The sequence below is a fragment of the Nanorana parkeri genome, unplaced genomic scaffold, assembly GCF_000935625.1.
Source record: "Nanorana parkeri isolate BGI_ZX_2015 unplaced genomic scaffold, ASM93562v1 scaffold247, whole genome shotgun sequence".
NCBI lineage: Eukaryota > Metazoa > Chordata > Amphibia > Anura > Dicroglossidae > Nanorana > Nanorana parkeri.
This window is the reverse complement of record NW_017306515.1, coordinates 454,257-468,760: the sequence shown is the minus strand read 5'-3', so window position 1 is coordinate 468,760 and position 14,504 is coordinate 454,257. Positions and strand designations below refer to the sequence as shown.

At 40.1% G+C, this 14,504-nt stretch overlaps 1 protein-coding gene across 1 annotated transcript in view; it reads left to right on the top strand.

Moving 5' to 3' along the window:
* Window positions 1–274: 274 nt before the first annotated feature.
* Window positions 275–14,504, top strand: part of LOC108787205 (dipeptidyl peptidase 4-like) — a 69,686-nt gene continuing 55,456 nt past the window's right edge. The window contains exons 1-2 of the mRNA XM_018556696.1: window positions 275–563; window positions 6,709–6,796. Coding sequence (XP_018412198.1) covers window positions 558–563; window positions 6,709–6,796 — 94 coding nt within the window. The 5' untranslated portion in view covers window positions 275–557. The remainder of the gene's footprint in view (window positions 564–6,708; window positions 6,797–14,504) is intronic.

Genomic DNA, 14,504 nt, shown 5'->3' with positions numbered 1-14,504 from the left:
ATTTATCCTCTGTCGTTTAACCAAATGATGCCACTTCTCCCTACGTGACAAAATACTACAAGTTGCCAAAAACTTTATTAATACGACATAATACCTCTCCTTCACATCACTCAAAATTCAGATTCTTTTTCTGTGCACAAGTTTCCAAACTTACATAAAAAGTGGATAATTTTCCGGCAGATAGCTAACTTGATTACAAAGTGATCACACACTCCCCCCTTTCTTTCTGAGCCCAAAACAGCTGGCAGAAACTTTTCTCTCTCTCTTTTCCTGTACACTTTGAAGCTGATCTGTTGCAGGCTCCACTCTGTAGATCGGTGTCTTAGCTATTAAAAAAAAATGTTGTAGTGCTCTTGGAATTGCCTTAAAGTACCTAGGACAATGTCCAATCTTGCGGCTCCTTACTAATGTTTAACGATTTGGATTGAAGTTGTTAACACAGTGACTTGGATGATTACAGGATATCTGATACTTAAACTATTCTTTTTCCTTTCTGCGTCACTGCTCTCACTCTCTCTGGAGCAGGGGACTACATTCCTCTGAGGACCCCAACAAAGATGAAGGTCAGTGGCTTACCTTGATATATTGCAATGTACAAAATGTTTTTTCTGCAATATTTGCATTCAGACAGAAGCAGTTGCTAATGAATTGCAAATTTCTAAATTTCGTTGTACTATATAAACTATAGAACTATAGTAGCTGAAGATCCATTGTGTGGATAAGCATGAATAATGGTAATTGCCTATATATGTGCGAGTGTTATTGCATTGCTGCACATGGATCACCATGCAGTGACTATTACTTCTCTTTTACTATATCCTAATAGCTTGCATCAGGCACTATATGCACTGTTGACATTCATTTCAACAGCGACACCAGCTGCAGCACACATGCATCCAGATCCAATCTTATTTGGATGTCTGTGTATACTTTTTGTGATTCCAATTCAAATCTTTACATAAGTTGTAGAATATTTACCACCGGCCTTAAAGAATAGGTCAAAATGTAGTAAATGTGCTGTGGGGTGACAGTACTAACACATGAACATAAAAGGTAAGATTTCATGGGTCCAGACCTGCTGTAATTTTTGTAATAAATGCCTGTAGTGTGGATGCTCCTGGATGGTCAGCTCCGCTTAAAGGATGGAAATCCTTCTCCCTTGTGATACGGGTGCAGTTTTCAGAGGTTCTGCACCTGTATCAGACAATGAAACAGCTATGGGGCCCAGAAACATGGGGGGAAGAGGTACTGTCTGCCTACACAGTAATTTATGCAGGTGGCAAAAGCATTTGACCAATACATTTGGATAAATGAATGTATATAGTTGGGGGGGGCGCGCATCTAAATGATTGCTATTTGTATCCTGGGTCACTTGAGGGGGAGATTAGAAAAGTGTGTGTGGCGGGAGGGGGGACATAACATATAGTTACAGCCCTGTCCTATACTAAGGGAGTTATTTACCAAAGGATGAAGAGTTTGGAGAAGGCAGGAAAGGTGAACAATCTAGGACAACATAGCTGAACTGGAAAGTGAGCTGAATTGGAGAAATGTTCCAAATCACCTATGTTGTCCTATATTGTTCACTTCTCCAGCCTTCTCCAAACTCTTCACCTTTTTTTGAACAACCCCTAAGTGTAATGGGAGTGGATCCTCCTCCCCTATAGTTGAGTCATGGGTGAAACTGACCTCATTCAATTTTATAGAGCCCAGAAGGTGGGGTCACACCCCATAAAGAAAAATATTAACCTTAAGTAATAAATGCAGTTAAAATTTGTATAACTGGCAATGTTCAAAGGCCAAGTAAGTGCTGAGTTAAAAAGAACATCAACTTACAAATCTGCTCCACCAACCATTCATCAGAACCACTTCTGCAATGCAATTTGCAGTATGAGGAGCCGCCGCGATTCACAAAATGTGTTTTTTTTAATGGAGTTCAAGCTTTTGATTTCCATTACATCTTCACCTGCATGACCGAAACACACCTTTAATGCATCCAAATACAGATATTACAGGAGAACAGTATATTCCTTTTTTGGGTGGTTCTTGTATTGTGGACACTGGAGCTAGTAATCAAAAAGTGATATTTTTATCTTTTGGGATTAGAAGCAGCAGATAGCCAAACACAAGGAAGATAATTATTTTGAGGAGGTACAGCATCCCCATCATGAGCTATGTAGATAGATTCTTTTACCCAAGGTGTGACATCACGGCAGCATCAGCCTCATCAGAATCTAGTACAGGACAGGGAGGCTAATAAGAAGGAAAAATAGCAATATATTTTATATATGTGTTGTTTTATGGGGTTTGCAGGCTGGCTGGCGAATGTGCTGGGAAACTTTTTGCTGTTTTATGGGTTATGGCACCACAACTGTACCATGTACCAGAGCCAATTCATCCACAGGACAACCTAGGCAGGAGCTTGTGGCCCAGTGAATTTCCAGAAGGTTCAGCTACAACCTTTATGCTACTACAGTAAGAGGATGATGCATCTACTCAAAACTTTGCACCCTGTCTGTCAGCTCATCAGGGAGGATTCACTAGTAGGCAGTTAGTGTCTGATGGGGCCATGCCAGTACAGAAAGTGCAAATGGGGAAGGTTCTCTGTTCCCATATATTGCAGGAAGGGGGGAAGCCAAATTGCTACCTTGCTGAGCCACCTATCCCACCCATTTTGCCATAATCCGTCTCTGCATTACTCTTAGATCTATGGGCCAACTGTGTACAGTAGATGATGATGAGGGACAATATGGGACAGATAGGGTTACTGCTGCTGATTAAATCCTTGTGAATATCACTAAGTTATACTTTTGATGTTATATTTTTTTTCATACCCAGTAAAGGAATCATTGGGTTAACACTACATTATCACTCAGGAATATAATGGAATGGAGTGATCTGTCTTATGATAGATGCATGCAATGGCCATGACATGGTTTTTAAAATGAGGACCTTTTGAGCTCACTGTTTGTGTCCTTTGACAAATCGAATGATAACAGAATATAAAGATGTCTTTGGGCCAAGAAACATTTAAGGGCCTTTGGAGCTGCAAGCAAGATTCTGGGTATGGTCTAGTATTAGGAACCAGGGATGTGTTGACAGCAAGAAGACCAACAATCTTGATTTATTGGAAAAGGCATTAGCGCCAGCAAGCTTGCTATAACTGAAATTATGATATTGCATTGTCCCCCCCAACATCAGCTAGGAATATGGCTCCTGAGAATGTAGAAAACATTTCCATACCAGAAAAGCCATGACATTGTCCACCAAAAACACTCCAAAAATCTTAAAGCAAGAAAGCCTGGAGAGTATGATGCAAAAGCAGAAAAAAAATGACACTGAAGAATTGCTGTTCCTGTGGATAATGTGAATTTCATTGCTGACACAGGAAAACCTCCTCTCTCGTTATCTTCTCATAACAAGTTCCTTCCCAAATCCTATCTGACACACAGTTATGCCTACAGTATTACATAATATGCTCTGGTACAAAGTGGTTTGTTAGGCCTATGTTACAAATTCACACGTCTACATTTCCTATAGATACCACCAGCCCACCATTAAAGCCATCAACATTCCAGGTTGATTTTTTTTTTTTGAACCTTCATGTTGTATATTTTTTTCTGAAAATGTAAAGTGTAATATTTGGTGAATTTTAATAGTGGACACTTTAAACCAAATTCAAAAGGAAATAATTCTCAATAATGTCCACTATCTTCATGGCCTCTCATTGTCTACTGGTGACGAACCCAGTAAAGTTAGCACTGCCTGTCTCTTTGCTGTGTTTGTTATTGTAACTTAGAACTTGCATCAGTAAAGGTATAATAAAGAAATGCGTACAGGGCTATAGATCAAGCATTTACAATGCAAAGTCTAAAGGCTTTAGTTTACAAGCACAAGGATTCAGCAATGACTCTACAACTCATTAATGAATCCTGTGTTTGCTTAGAGAATACACACACCACCCATTGAAGAAATAACTGAAGTTCAAAACCTAATGGAGCTCACTACTGCATACAATGAGCAAATCCAATGTATGCCACTATACCAATTTTTGCAGAGTGTGTGCATTGCGGTAAATAAAGTATTTCTAAAGCCAAAACCTTTTTTTTTTTTTTTAGTGTGGAAGGGTTAAAAAAAAACATCTGTCAGGATTTTACTGTTTTTCTGCTGGGAAGATCCAACCTATTTGTCCAGGTGGCCATTGTCCCCAGGACTGAAAGGAAAATCTTCCAGTTAGGGATTTTTGTTTTAGTGACAACGGTCTAAGATGGAATTTATCTCACTTTGGAGAAATTTCCTCTCACTTCCTATTGCATCTACAGATGGAATTGAATGGGACACAGATGGCAAAAATAAATCCTGACAGGTGACAGCCCCTACTCCCTCCAAAAGGGGAAAAAACTTTGGTTTTAGATATACCTTAAGGCCCCTTGATCACAAAAATGTATTCAATGCAGCTGATGTAGTCTTTTTTTTTTTTTTTTAAACACCTGTCATGACTCCTGGGTGATCGATTCTGCAGAGAAAAGTGAAACAACCAAGCACAATCACGGCAAATATTGCTTTTCATTTGATTATTTATGGGGTAGGTCTTATTTTCGGGGAAACATGGTACTTTCCTGAGACTAGTCTGTATGGATAGTATGACGACTTTCTGAGATGATGGTATCCACAGGCAGGGTCCAACTCACCAAGAAGACTCCGAGTAGAATCCAATGTAGTTTATTCAGGATGATTTACAGAAGATGTGATTCCTTGTCATTCTCAGAGGTGGAAAGACATTTCTATCTAAAGCTTTGTACAGCATGAAGAGAACCCTCTAAACACAGTGAGGGTGAAGTGAAAAGAAACCAGGAAGGAGAGGCTGGGAGTGTATAACTAGAAGACCAATTAACACTAAACATGAGGGAGGTTAATGGAAGATACCAAATGTATACAGAAATTAAGCTGTAGTAGCACTAATGTATTACTAGTTGTCAGGAGCATACCATAACATGATGATCCGCAATAAAATATAAAAAAGTGTAATAAAATAACAGAAACAAATACTGGCTATGCAGCACATTATTTACAATCTTTGGAAAAGGCAAAGGTTGAAAAACTGCAACAGTAAACTAAAGTAAAAATAATATATTTTATTTATGAGTGTATATTGTCTCATAAAATAATAAAGTGAGGCACTTAAATGCTGTATTCGTCACAGCTTTTAAATGCCCGTGCCACAGCAAAACAATTTTTACATTGGCCTAACAGATTTGTGTTAGCCTTTTTATTTCAGTGTTGCATCTAAAAAATGAAATAAAATTCTCAAAAAACAATATCCATAAAGTAAAGATTCTTTACACATGTGTACGCACATATGAAAAAACATAAACACATTGAAAGATGTATCTTTTTTGTTTACTGAAACTCTCCGATAGTGTTAAAGTACAGCCCTCCCCTCCTGCCTCCCACAGATTCCTGTTGGATTACCAGAGTCAGCAAAAAACTGCTAGAAAAATATTTTTGTCACTATGACCCTAAGGTCACAATATACAGTACATGTGTGAAATGGAATGCTTTAGTTTTATGCAAGAACCCGAGGGAAAAAAATTGATTAGGGTAAACAATAACACTAAGATTTGCTTAATATTTTTATATAGGTACATTGACTTTAGTTGCCCCTAATAGCTGTAGCAGAAGTGTAATGGAATTCTTACACGGCATGAATAAATGCCCAGGTTACCACACTGTTACAATGCTCACTGAACCAGGTCAAGATGGCTACATCCACTGGAGTATTACCATGCTCACTGAACCAGGTCAAGATGGCTACATCCACTGGAGTATTACCAAGGGGGACATTGTCTCCTGTGTCCTGTGCTTCAGTATTGCCAGGTTTGGCCACACATGGCAATGGTGGGCTAATAGTGAATCACAAGAGCATTGGTAGGGTCAGCCTATCATCCTGGAGAATAAGGTCAAAATTATGTAAGTATGCATACCAGAGCATCCCAAAATTCAAGGTTTAATGAGGAGCTCAGTAGGAAAACTAGGATCAAAATGATGTAAGCATGCATAGCAGATCCTAGTATTCAAGGTTTATGGAGAGCTCTGTAAGAAAACTAGAGATGTCTATGTCTGCACACCAATCCCAAATTAAAGACTTTTAGGTAACTTCAGCTTTGCTTTGAAGCTAATAATAGACATTGTAATAAGATTTTAACTTGACCTTGGCATGTTGCTGAAATCTTTCATATTGCTGGCTTGCATTGAGAAGTCTTTGTCTTGCACCTCTGATGAGGAGTCCTGTAAGGAGGTGGTAGGACTGGGTATACCTGGTATTTATTTAAAGTAAACTTTTTGAGTATAGAGATATGGGAACTGCTATTGGTGACTTAAAAGATATAAGCTCTAGAGCTTCCATCCCAACTCCAACTTTTCTACCTACTGAGTCACAAACCCGTAACTAGTATACATCCAGTGAAGTCAGAAAAATCTGAACTCCTGTCCTCCCATGTTTCTTCCAGGTCAGTAACTCACTAGCTGGTGAAGCCAGGATCAAGATGGTAGCTCAGGGGCCAGCACCATTTTAACAAGTCAGCAATGCCTGTTTCCATTTTTATGTTACTCCAAAACTTGCTGTGTTACCCAATGTTTAATTTAAAAAAAAACTTGATTCCAAAGTTTTTGGCTTTTTAACAAACCATTTACTGTGAATATATCTTTTAGACATGGGTGAAGTGGCTGATCGGTCTGCTGGTCGGGGCGGTAGTTATTGTTGCTATTGCTGTTCCTGTGGCGCTTCTGGTAACAAAAGGTAAGGCTAATAAGTACTAATTAGATGGTCAGACTACATGTACCAAATAATGGCAGTGTGTCACTTATGTGTTATATATATTCTTATACCTATTTTTATATATTTTACATATTTTATTGAATTTGGAAAATACATTTATCATCTACCTAAATTGTGGCCAACTTATTGGATGTAGAGGGACTCAACTGCAATCCCTGACATCCTCAGGGGGGCATGCCAAATATCCTGTATATGTAATGCTATAAAAGAATATATAAGCCTTTGGACATATTGCAGGAGATGGTCCGAGACTGAAGACATTGGACACGTGTTAGGAGACATTGGGGACATGGTGTAGGAGACAGAGACTGTGGACATACTGTATTATATGAGACTGTTAGAGATCATTTCCAGTACAAACCCTTTCCATATCAATGCCCTCACTCCTTATACTGGCTGCTGGTGATGAAGGCTGCACAATAAATAACAAAGGGCGGCATGTGGCTGCAGGAAGGGTACCAGGGTGTCTACATCCTGTAAATATTATGACTTAAAAGATCGTTTAACAAAGTTAGATACTTAAGGAACTTTATAGATGTTTGCGGTCTAAAAAGTGGGCAATATCTATGCTGTACTAAAAATGTCAAGTTTGCTAAGCAACGAACCCATAAAAAACGTCAAAAGTACACATGTGCATCAGAAAAACACATGCACAGAAAATATATGCAAATTGCAGCCATTTTGTCAGCCTGTTTCATCAGTCTCACCCAATGTGTTGCTATATTTGCTGTAGTTTTAGAACTCCAAATGTTAGTTCAGTTGACTTTAATGGTTTGTCGCAGCAGATGCAGGAAATGTACATAACCTTATAACTGATAAGGATCAGTGGGAAATGATCCTTACCAATATTTTTCATTAAAGATTTTATTTTTGTTCAACTGTGATATTTATACGTTTCTTAAAGCTGAAGTTTGACCTGTTTATATTTTACCTTCTCTGGTTGCTTCTTTCCACCCTCATCAACAAGGCAATGAAATCAATAAATAAAATCTTTCTGTTTTCATGACATACTTTTTTTTAGAGTGAATTACATTATCACAGGGGTTTTGTGCTTCTCTATGCAATACAGGCAGGTCATGGTGGGAGGGGTCCACAGGTTGCTATACATAGTTTCAGTTCGGCAGAGTCCTCAGCACTAATGCTAGGAGTGGGCAGGCTCTTGCAAGCAGTTATGCAAATATCAAAATGCCTTGACGGATAAATATCATAGTTATATAGTCAAGTTGAAAAAAGACCCATCAAGCGCAACCTCAATGTCATTCTGGAGGAGTGGGAGGTTCTAAGCGGACTTAATGTGATGCTGAGCCTCCATGATTTCAAAGACTGAAATCTAAATAATGAAAGGGACAGAGCTGATCATTATTCTTTTTCTACCTAGAAATACTTGCATGGGAGGCACATGAGAGCTCTCCCCCTCCCACCTCCATACATAAATACAGACCATATGAGTCTGAAAAAGAAATGTTTGGCTGGTTGGTTCATGACTGCACAATACATTCAGTCAGCTTCTAATGCCTATGGGCAGCTGAAAGATCCTAAAGCTAGTCATTGTCCTCACATTATAATCCATAACAGCTGTATACACTATGCTTTGTATATCTGCATGTACAGAGGGATGTGTATTATGTATAGCGCTTACCCCCTATGGATCGACTGGATAGACAGGTCCCTCCTAGCCTGTCTAGGGTTTACTGTTGTATTGCTGCCCCAAAAGCAGTTACTGACCCTGCAGAGGGGAACGATAAAACTGATGTTCACACAGAAGATACAATGCTGCTGAATTTTTATTGAAGAACTTTGGGAGCAATTTGGTAAGGTCCAAATAATAGAATGAAGTACTTTCAGCCTTCACAGAGGATCTTTAAGCTGATTGTGGCAATCTGTGTCTTTAGCTCAGAATAGATCACCATGTTGCAGTAGAGGATCAACTTCTCTCCCTGAACCTGGTGAAGTTGTTCTCTGTCTCCATCCTCAAGCTTTATTCCTTAGGCCCAGTCCTAGGCACCAGTCCGAGCACATGGCTTCCCTTCCTAGGCAGCAGGCCTAGAAGGATCAGAAAATCCACAGCATCCCTACCCCAGGCAGGAGGCCCGGGCGGAAAGAGACACTCACAAGGTCAGCCCCAAATATGTATGTCCTCTCTCAGCATGCACCACCGGCCATGAACCTCCTAGTTATTGTCTAGGGAGACACACATATTCATAACACACCATTATTGGATGTTCTGCTCTGTGGCAAGGTTACACCCAGCAGAAGACAGATGCAAACAATAACCGAGAGCTCAGGAGAAACCGAATGGGCATAGTCTATGAAATCAGCATCAGGCTGACCACAGTCTGACAGCTCTAAATTTAAATAGTCACTCCTACATAAGGCAGGCTGGCTACACATGTAATAAAGACCATTTACATTATACGCGGCCATATTTCATATATCAACTGTATAAATAAAGGCACAGTCAGTGTCAGGCGAGTATTGCTGTGGGTCCTGGAGCTCTGAGAGTACATGGACAACCAGATCCCTTCCAACCCACCATTCCAAAGGAGATATCTACAAGCTTATGGCAGCTAAACAAGACATCCTAATTCATCCCCAGGTGTCATCTCTGGTGGTCAAAGGTCATAATGCCTTTTTTCTTCCATCTCATCATACTACTGGCTATCTCCAGTTGTACGCAGGAGGATGGAAAACGTCTCCTGTAATACTGCCGTTTCCCAGCATTTATATCTACAGTATGCTATATTGTGTATAGTGCCATATAAATATTATAGGCTAATCCTGGCTCTATTTATTTTTAAATGATTTTAAAATAAATAGTTCACTTATCAGTTAGAAATGTATTCCACATCCACTGACTTACATCAGACATCCTCCAGAGAATCAGGGGCTCACTGCAGAATCAGAAGAGACAGTCTCTCCAAACTTTCTTACTTTGGCTCCCTTCTCTGCATCTCATGCGTTTGGTAGGCAGAAGGGGAGATAGTGCCATGGAGCTAACAGAATAACCTGCTCTGGAAATAGTGCTGTCACCCTTCTTTGCAGTCATATAGCACAGCAGAGAGCATGCCATTGAACATGTACAGCAAGGAATGTGTATGTGCAGATTCAATTGTTCAACTTAAAAATGGTCTTCAGCTTCATTGTTTCATGCTCTATTTACATGTGGGTTGTGGTAAAGCACTGCAAACTGTGCATTTGATCGCATGTTACCGCAATTCTTGTTAACGCTGGTTGATGCTTGTCAGTCATGTACCTAGCAACTGCACCATAATGCACAGGGGTGAACCAAACTGTGTATTGTGGTGCCTGTGGTGGGAGAAAATGCTATAGGTCCCATAAAGTGACACTAAACTCATGATTTAAATCTTAAAAATGCATTCAAGTACCTTAACAATTATCTTATTTGTGTATTCATCAGCTGTAGATCCTCAAATCATCTCTGAATTGGTGCTGGCACTGCCCTTCCTTCTGGAGGGTGGCTACTTTTGTTCCCCATGGTCCCTGTGTGTGTTGTAAAGTAGCCACTGCTCCAAGCTCACTCCTGTGATGAACTATAATCTCACGTTTAGTTTTACTAGTTTGTATTGAGATTGTAGTCAATCACATGAGTGGGCTTGGAGCGGTGGCTACATCTAGGTGCAAAAATTACAAAGTTATACTCACCTGAACCGTGCAGCAGGCTGGCTGTTAGGCCGTTAGATCCTTCCTTCTGGAGGGTGGTTACTTTGGTTCCCCGTGGTCCGTGTGTGTGTTGTAAAGTAGCCACCACTCCAAGCTTGCTGTGCTGATGGACTACAATCCCAATAGAAATTATCAAAGTAAATGTAGATTGTAGTCCATCATGGGAGCATCATGGGAGCAAGCTTGATATCGGTGGCTACTTTACAACACACCCAAGGACCATGGGGAACAAAAGTAGCCTCCCTCCAGAAAAAGGACAGTGTCGGCACCAATTCAGAGATGATTTGAGGATCTACAGTCGAGTGATGCAGAAATAAGATACATTTTTGTTATTAGTAAAGGCACCTAAATGCTATTTTAAGATTTAACTCCTGAGTTTAGTGTCACTTTGCATTGTAATGTGTTGAAAGCCCTTATGATTTGGATGCCATAACTGAATACTCTCTAACACACTGCAACAATGTTAATGGGCCCTAACTGTAGCTGCCCTTCAAGGTCTTATTTGGAACAAGTAGAGATGAGGTGCTAGATTTAAATAATCCGAATATTGGCCATACGGTGATAAAGTACAATGGCTCCTGTAAGGATGCTCTCAAGAAAAGCAGGATGTCCCTGAAACAAGGGGACAGTGACGTGAAGACTCAAGTTCAAAAGTATAAAGTCCAAAGTTCCCAAACAACAACACAGAATGACCAATCTGCTTCAGGGGCTTAAGGACCTACCCCTTCTTCAGGGCTCAAAGCATGCCCAATTCCAGCACACAGTACACCTAATCTACTTCCCACTATCTGATCATTGGGTCAAGATTGGATTAAAGAAAAATCCCTATCTAAAAGTCTTGCTTGGGTCCTTCTTTGAGTGTCGTTGTTAGCGCCAGCTTGATGTCACTTTCTATTGGCTGTCCATTGGCCAAGGTCCTCTCAGGATCCAGAAGAAGAATGACGACAGTGGAGGGGAGTGAAAGGGACTGTCAGTCTCAAACACCTTCACACCGCTGGATTTGCAGTCCCCTCACCAAGGAACTTCGGCAGAGAGGCACCTGGTGGGGCAACTAAGGTGAGTCTACCTGATTTTCCAAGATAAGGGGCAACAAAAGCCAATTAGGAAGGGTTAGAGGGTGAGGGAGAGATGGGGAAAAAATACTTTTTAACTGGAGTTGGGCTTTAAACCCAATGGGTAGTAATATGAACTCAAATCTGCCACCAGTCACCATGAACTAGTTATTTCCTGTAATGGGATATATCCAAAATCAGTGAATGAGCAAAGGTCTTATTGACATACTGCAACTTTAGTGCAATGGTGCACCACACCAGAAATGGCAGTAACATTTATTATTAATTATGTTTCAAAAATATCATGAAGCAGTTTCTGACTGGATTTGAAGTACACAGGCAGAGTTTGTTGAAATCAGTGGTGCTGAATGTCAAAACACATAACTTCTAGTTTAAAAACACACATTTCAATACAGGAGTTTTTAAATGCCACCACGAGAACAAAGCCTGATGGTTGCTACTTATTACCATTGGGGATTTGGGTGTAGTGTGTATACAGTCTTAGGTATTTGTGAATTTTAGTCTTATTAGTGTGATCACAGTTTTTGCTGCCATCCTGTTTTTCCTTGTTTTATTCATAGTACGCTTCCCACTCATATATTGCATGTGGGAGGGATACAGAAGAACCATGTAGCCTACAGTGTGAGGATTCCAATCTGTCTGATGAAGTTTGACTAACTTTCATAAATACCGTGTGTGTTTGTTTTTTTCAAGAAAGAATTGTAATCTTCACTTTGTAACATACACTTCATGGTGTCCTTGTAACCACCCCACACCTACAGACAGCGAGGCTTTTATTTGTGGATAGGGTGCCACTTCCAATATACTTTTAAATTGTATCTAAACTCAAAAGCAAAAATTTAATATTGCAGCTTTCCCATCCATAAAGCAGTACTCCGGGGACATTTTTTCTTAATCCTTGCACTGGGGCTACCCCGCACTGCATGGGTTAAGTTCTCGTTTTTGTCTGGGTTCAAAAATAATAAAGTTATACCCACCTGAACCTCAAAGACGGCTTGCTCTTAGACCGGTCCCTTACACCTCTCTACTCCTCTGCTGCAGCTGCAGTAATGGACGCCGTCCTCACGTCTAATAAACAGCGTATAGACCGTGATGGCTCACTGGACCTTAGACTACTGCAGCAGAGGGGGCAGAGAGAGGCAGAATAGACTGGTCTAAGAGGAAGCATGCTCCAAGGATCAGATGAGTACAACTTTGTTATTTTTGAATCCAGACAAAAAGTCTAGACAAGTGCTAAGAAAAAACTTCCCTGGAGTTCTGCTTTAAATGTGGTGACTGCATTAGTTTCCTTTTTTTTAGGCTTTTTTCCTTTTTATTTTCACCTGGTGATCCGGTCAGTAAATTGTTATTTTTCAGTTTCCAGACCAAGCTGTCCAACAAACGTGGAAGATAGAAGGTTAGGACAAACCATTTAACACTGGCAGGGCTGCTCATAACGGCCAGCCTTTATTCATTTATATATTCAATAATATAAATGTTGCTGACACTGCTTAAAACGTGTTATTTGGGGTTCAGCTTTGATTTGTTAGTCAACTCCATCAAAATCAGCTAGCTCATCTAACACTATCCTCCCCACAGGGTGACAATGCGGCTGTGCAAGGGTGGCTCCATTGCTCCTCCATAGAGTGGAGCCACCATAAGACAGGAAGTGTGTTACTGGCTGGATTACCAGGTGAAGATAAAGTAAGGAAAGCCTAAACAAAGATAACTAATGCAGCTACAACATTTAACGATTAGTAGTAAGCTGCAATATATTAGATTTTTGTTTTTGGGTTTAGATTGGCTTTAACTCAAACCTTTTTTTCCAGATGGTAGAACTAGTAATCTCTTGTAATTCTATAAGTATGTACTCAGGTGACTGGGCTTCACCTCTAACACCACCAACAGGTATTTTATTGAACTTTGGCTAATAACATGTAGCTCTTATGTCTTTAATTTTTGAGAAGCTCAAAAAACCTTCTTGTCCTCTATTTAAAGTTACTGGAATCTCTTTCTGTTGACTTGACACTTTAGAATGGAGCGCTGGGCGTGCATGTATTAACTAGAATGCAGCTTCCTGTCACATGATTCTCTCAAGATACAATGTCTGAAGAAGAAAGTTCAGTGGGCACAGAGATCAGGTAGAGCTCAGGATCCTGGAACTGTTAGTCGCCATTTTTTCTTGACCTAGAAATATCTCTAGTTAAAAAGTACAAAATCTAAATTCAATAGAATTTGTTTAAAGTGACACAAAACTCAGGAGATAAATCTTAAAAAATTAATTCAAGTACCAAAACTATTAACAGAAATATAGCTTTTTTATGTATTGCTCAGCTGTAGATCCTCAAATCATCTCTGAATTGGTGCTGACACTGTCCTTCCTTCTGGAGGCTGACTACTTTTGTTCCCCATGGTCCCTGTGTGTGTTGTAAAGTAGTCACTGCTCCAAGCTCGCTCCCATGGTGGACTACAATCTCAGGTTTAGGTAGCGAATTTGTTTTGAAGTTATACTCCTATCACAGCAGCGAGCTTGGAATGGTGACTGCTTTAGAACACACACAGGGACCATGGGGAAGAAAAGTAGCCACCCTCCAGAAGGAAGGACAGTGTCAGCACCAATTCAGAGATGATTTGAAGATCTACAGCCGAGTGATACACAAATAGGATACATTTTTGTTAATAGTTTTGGTACTTGAATGTATTTCTAAGATGTAACTCCTGAGATTTGTGTCACTTGGCAAATGGCATTTGTTTATTGCAGAACTTCTTATTACCTCCCTACAAGTCCATGGGAATGCCAAGGCAGCTTGAAGCAGGTCAAAAGTGGTTCAGAAGCACCGTTGAAGGAACCCAGAAGCATATCAAATGGCAGCTAGGTGTACCTGAAAGCATGCAGCATCTGCACCATCTACACAAGCTCTTAGTCTGGGGAGACA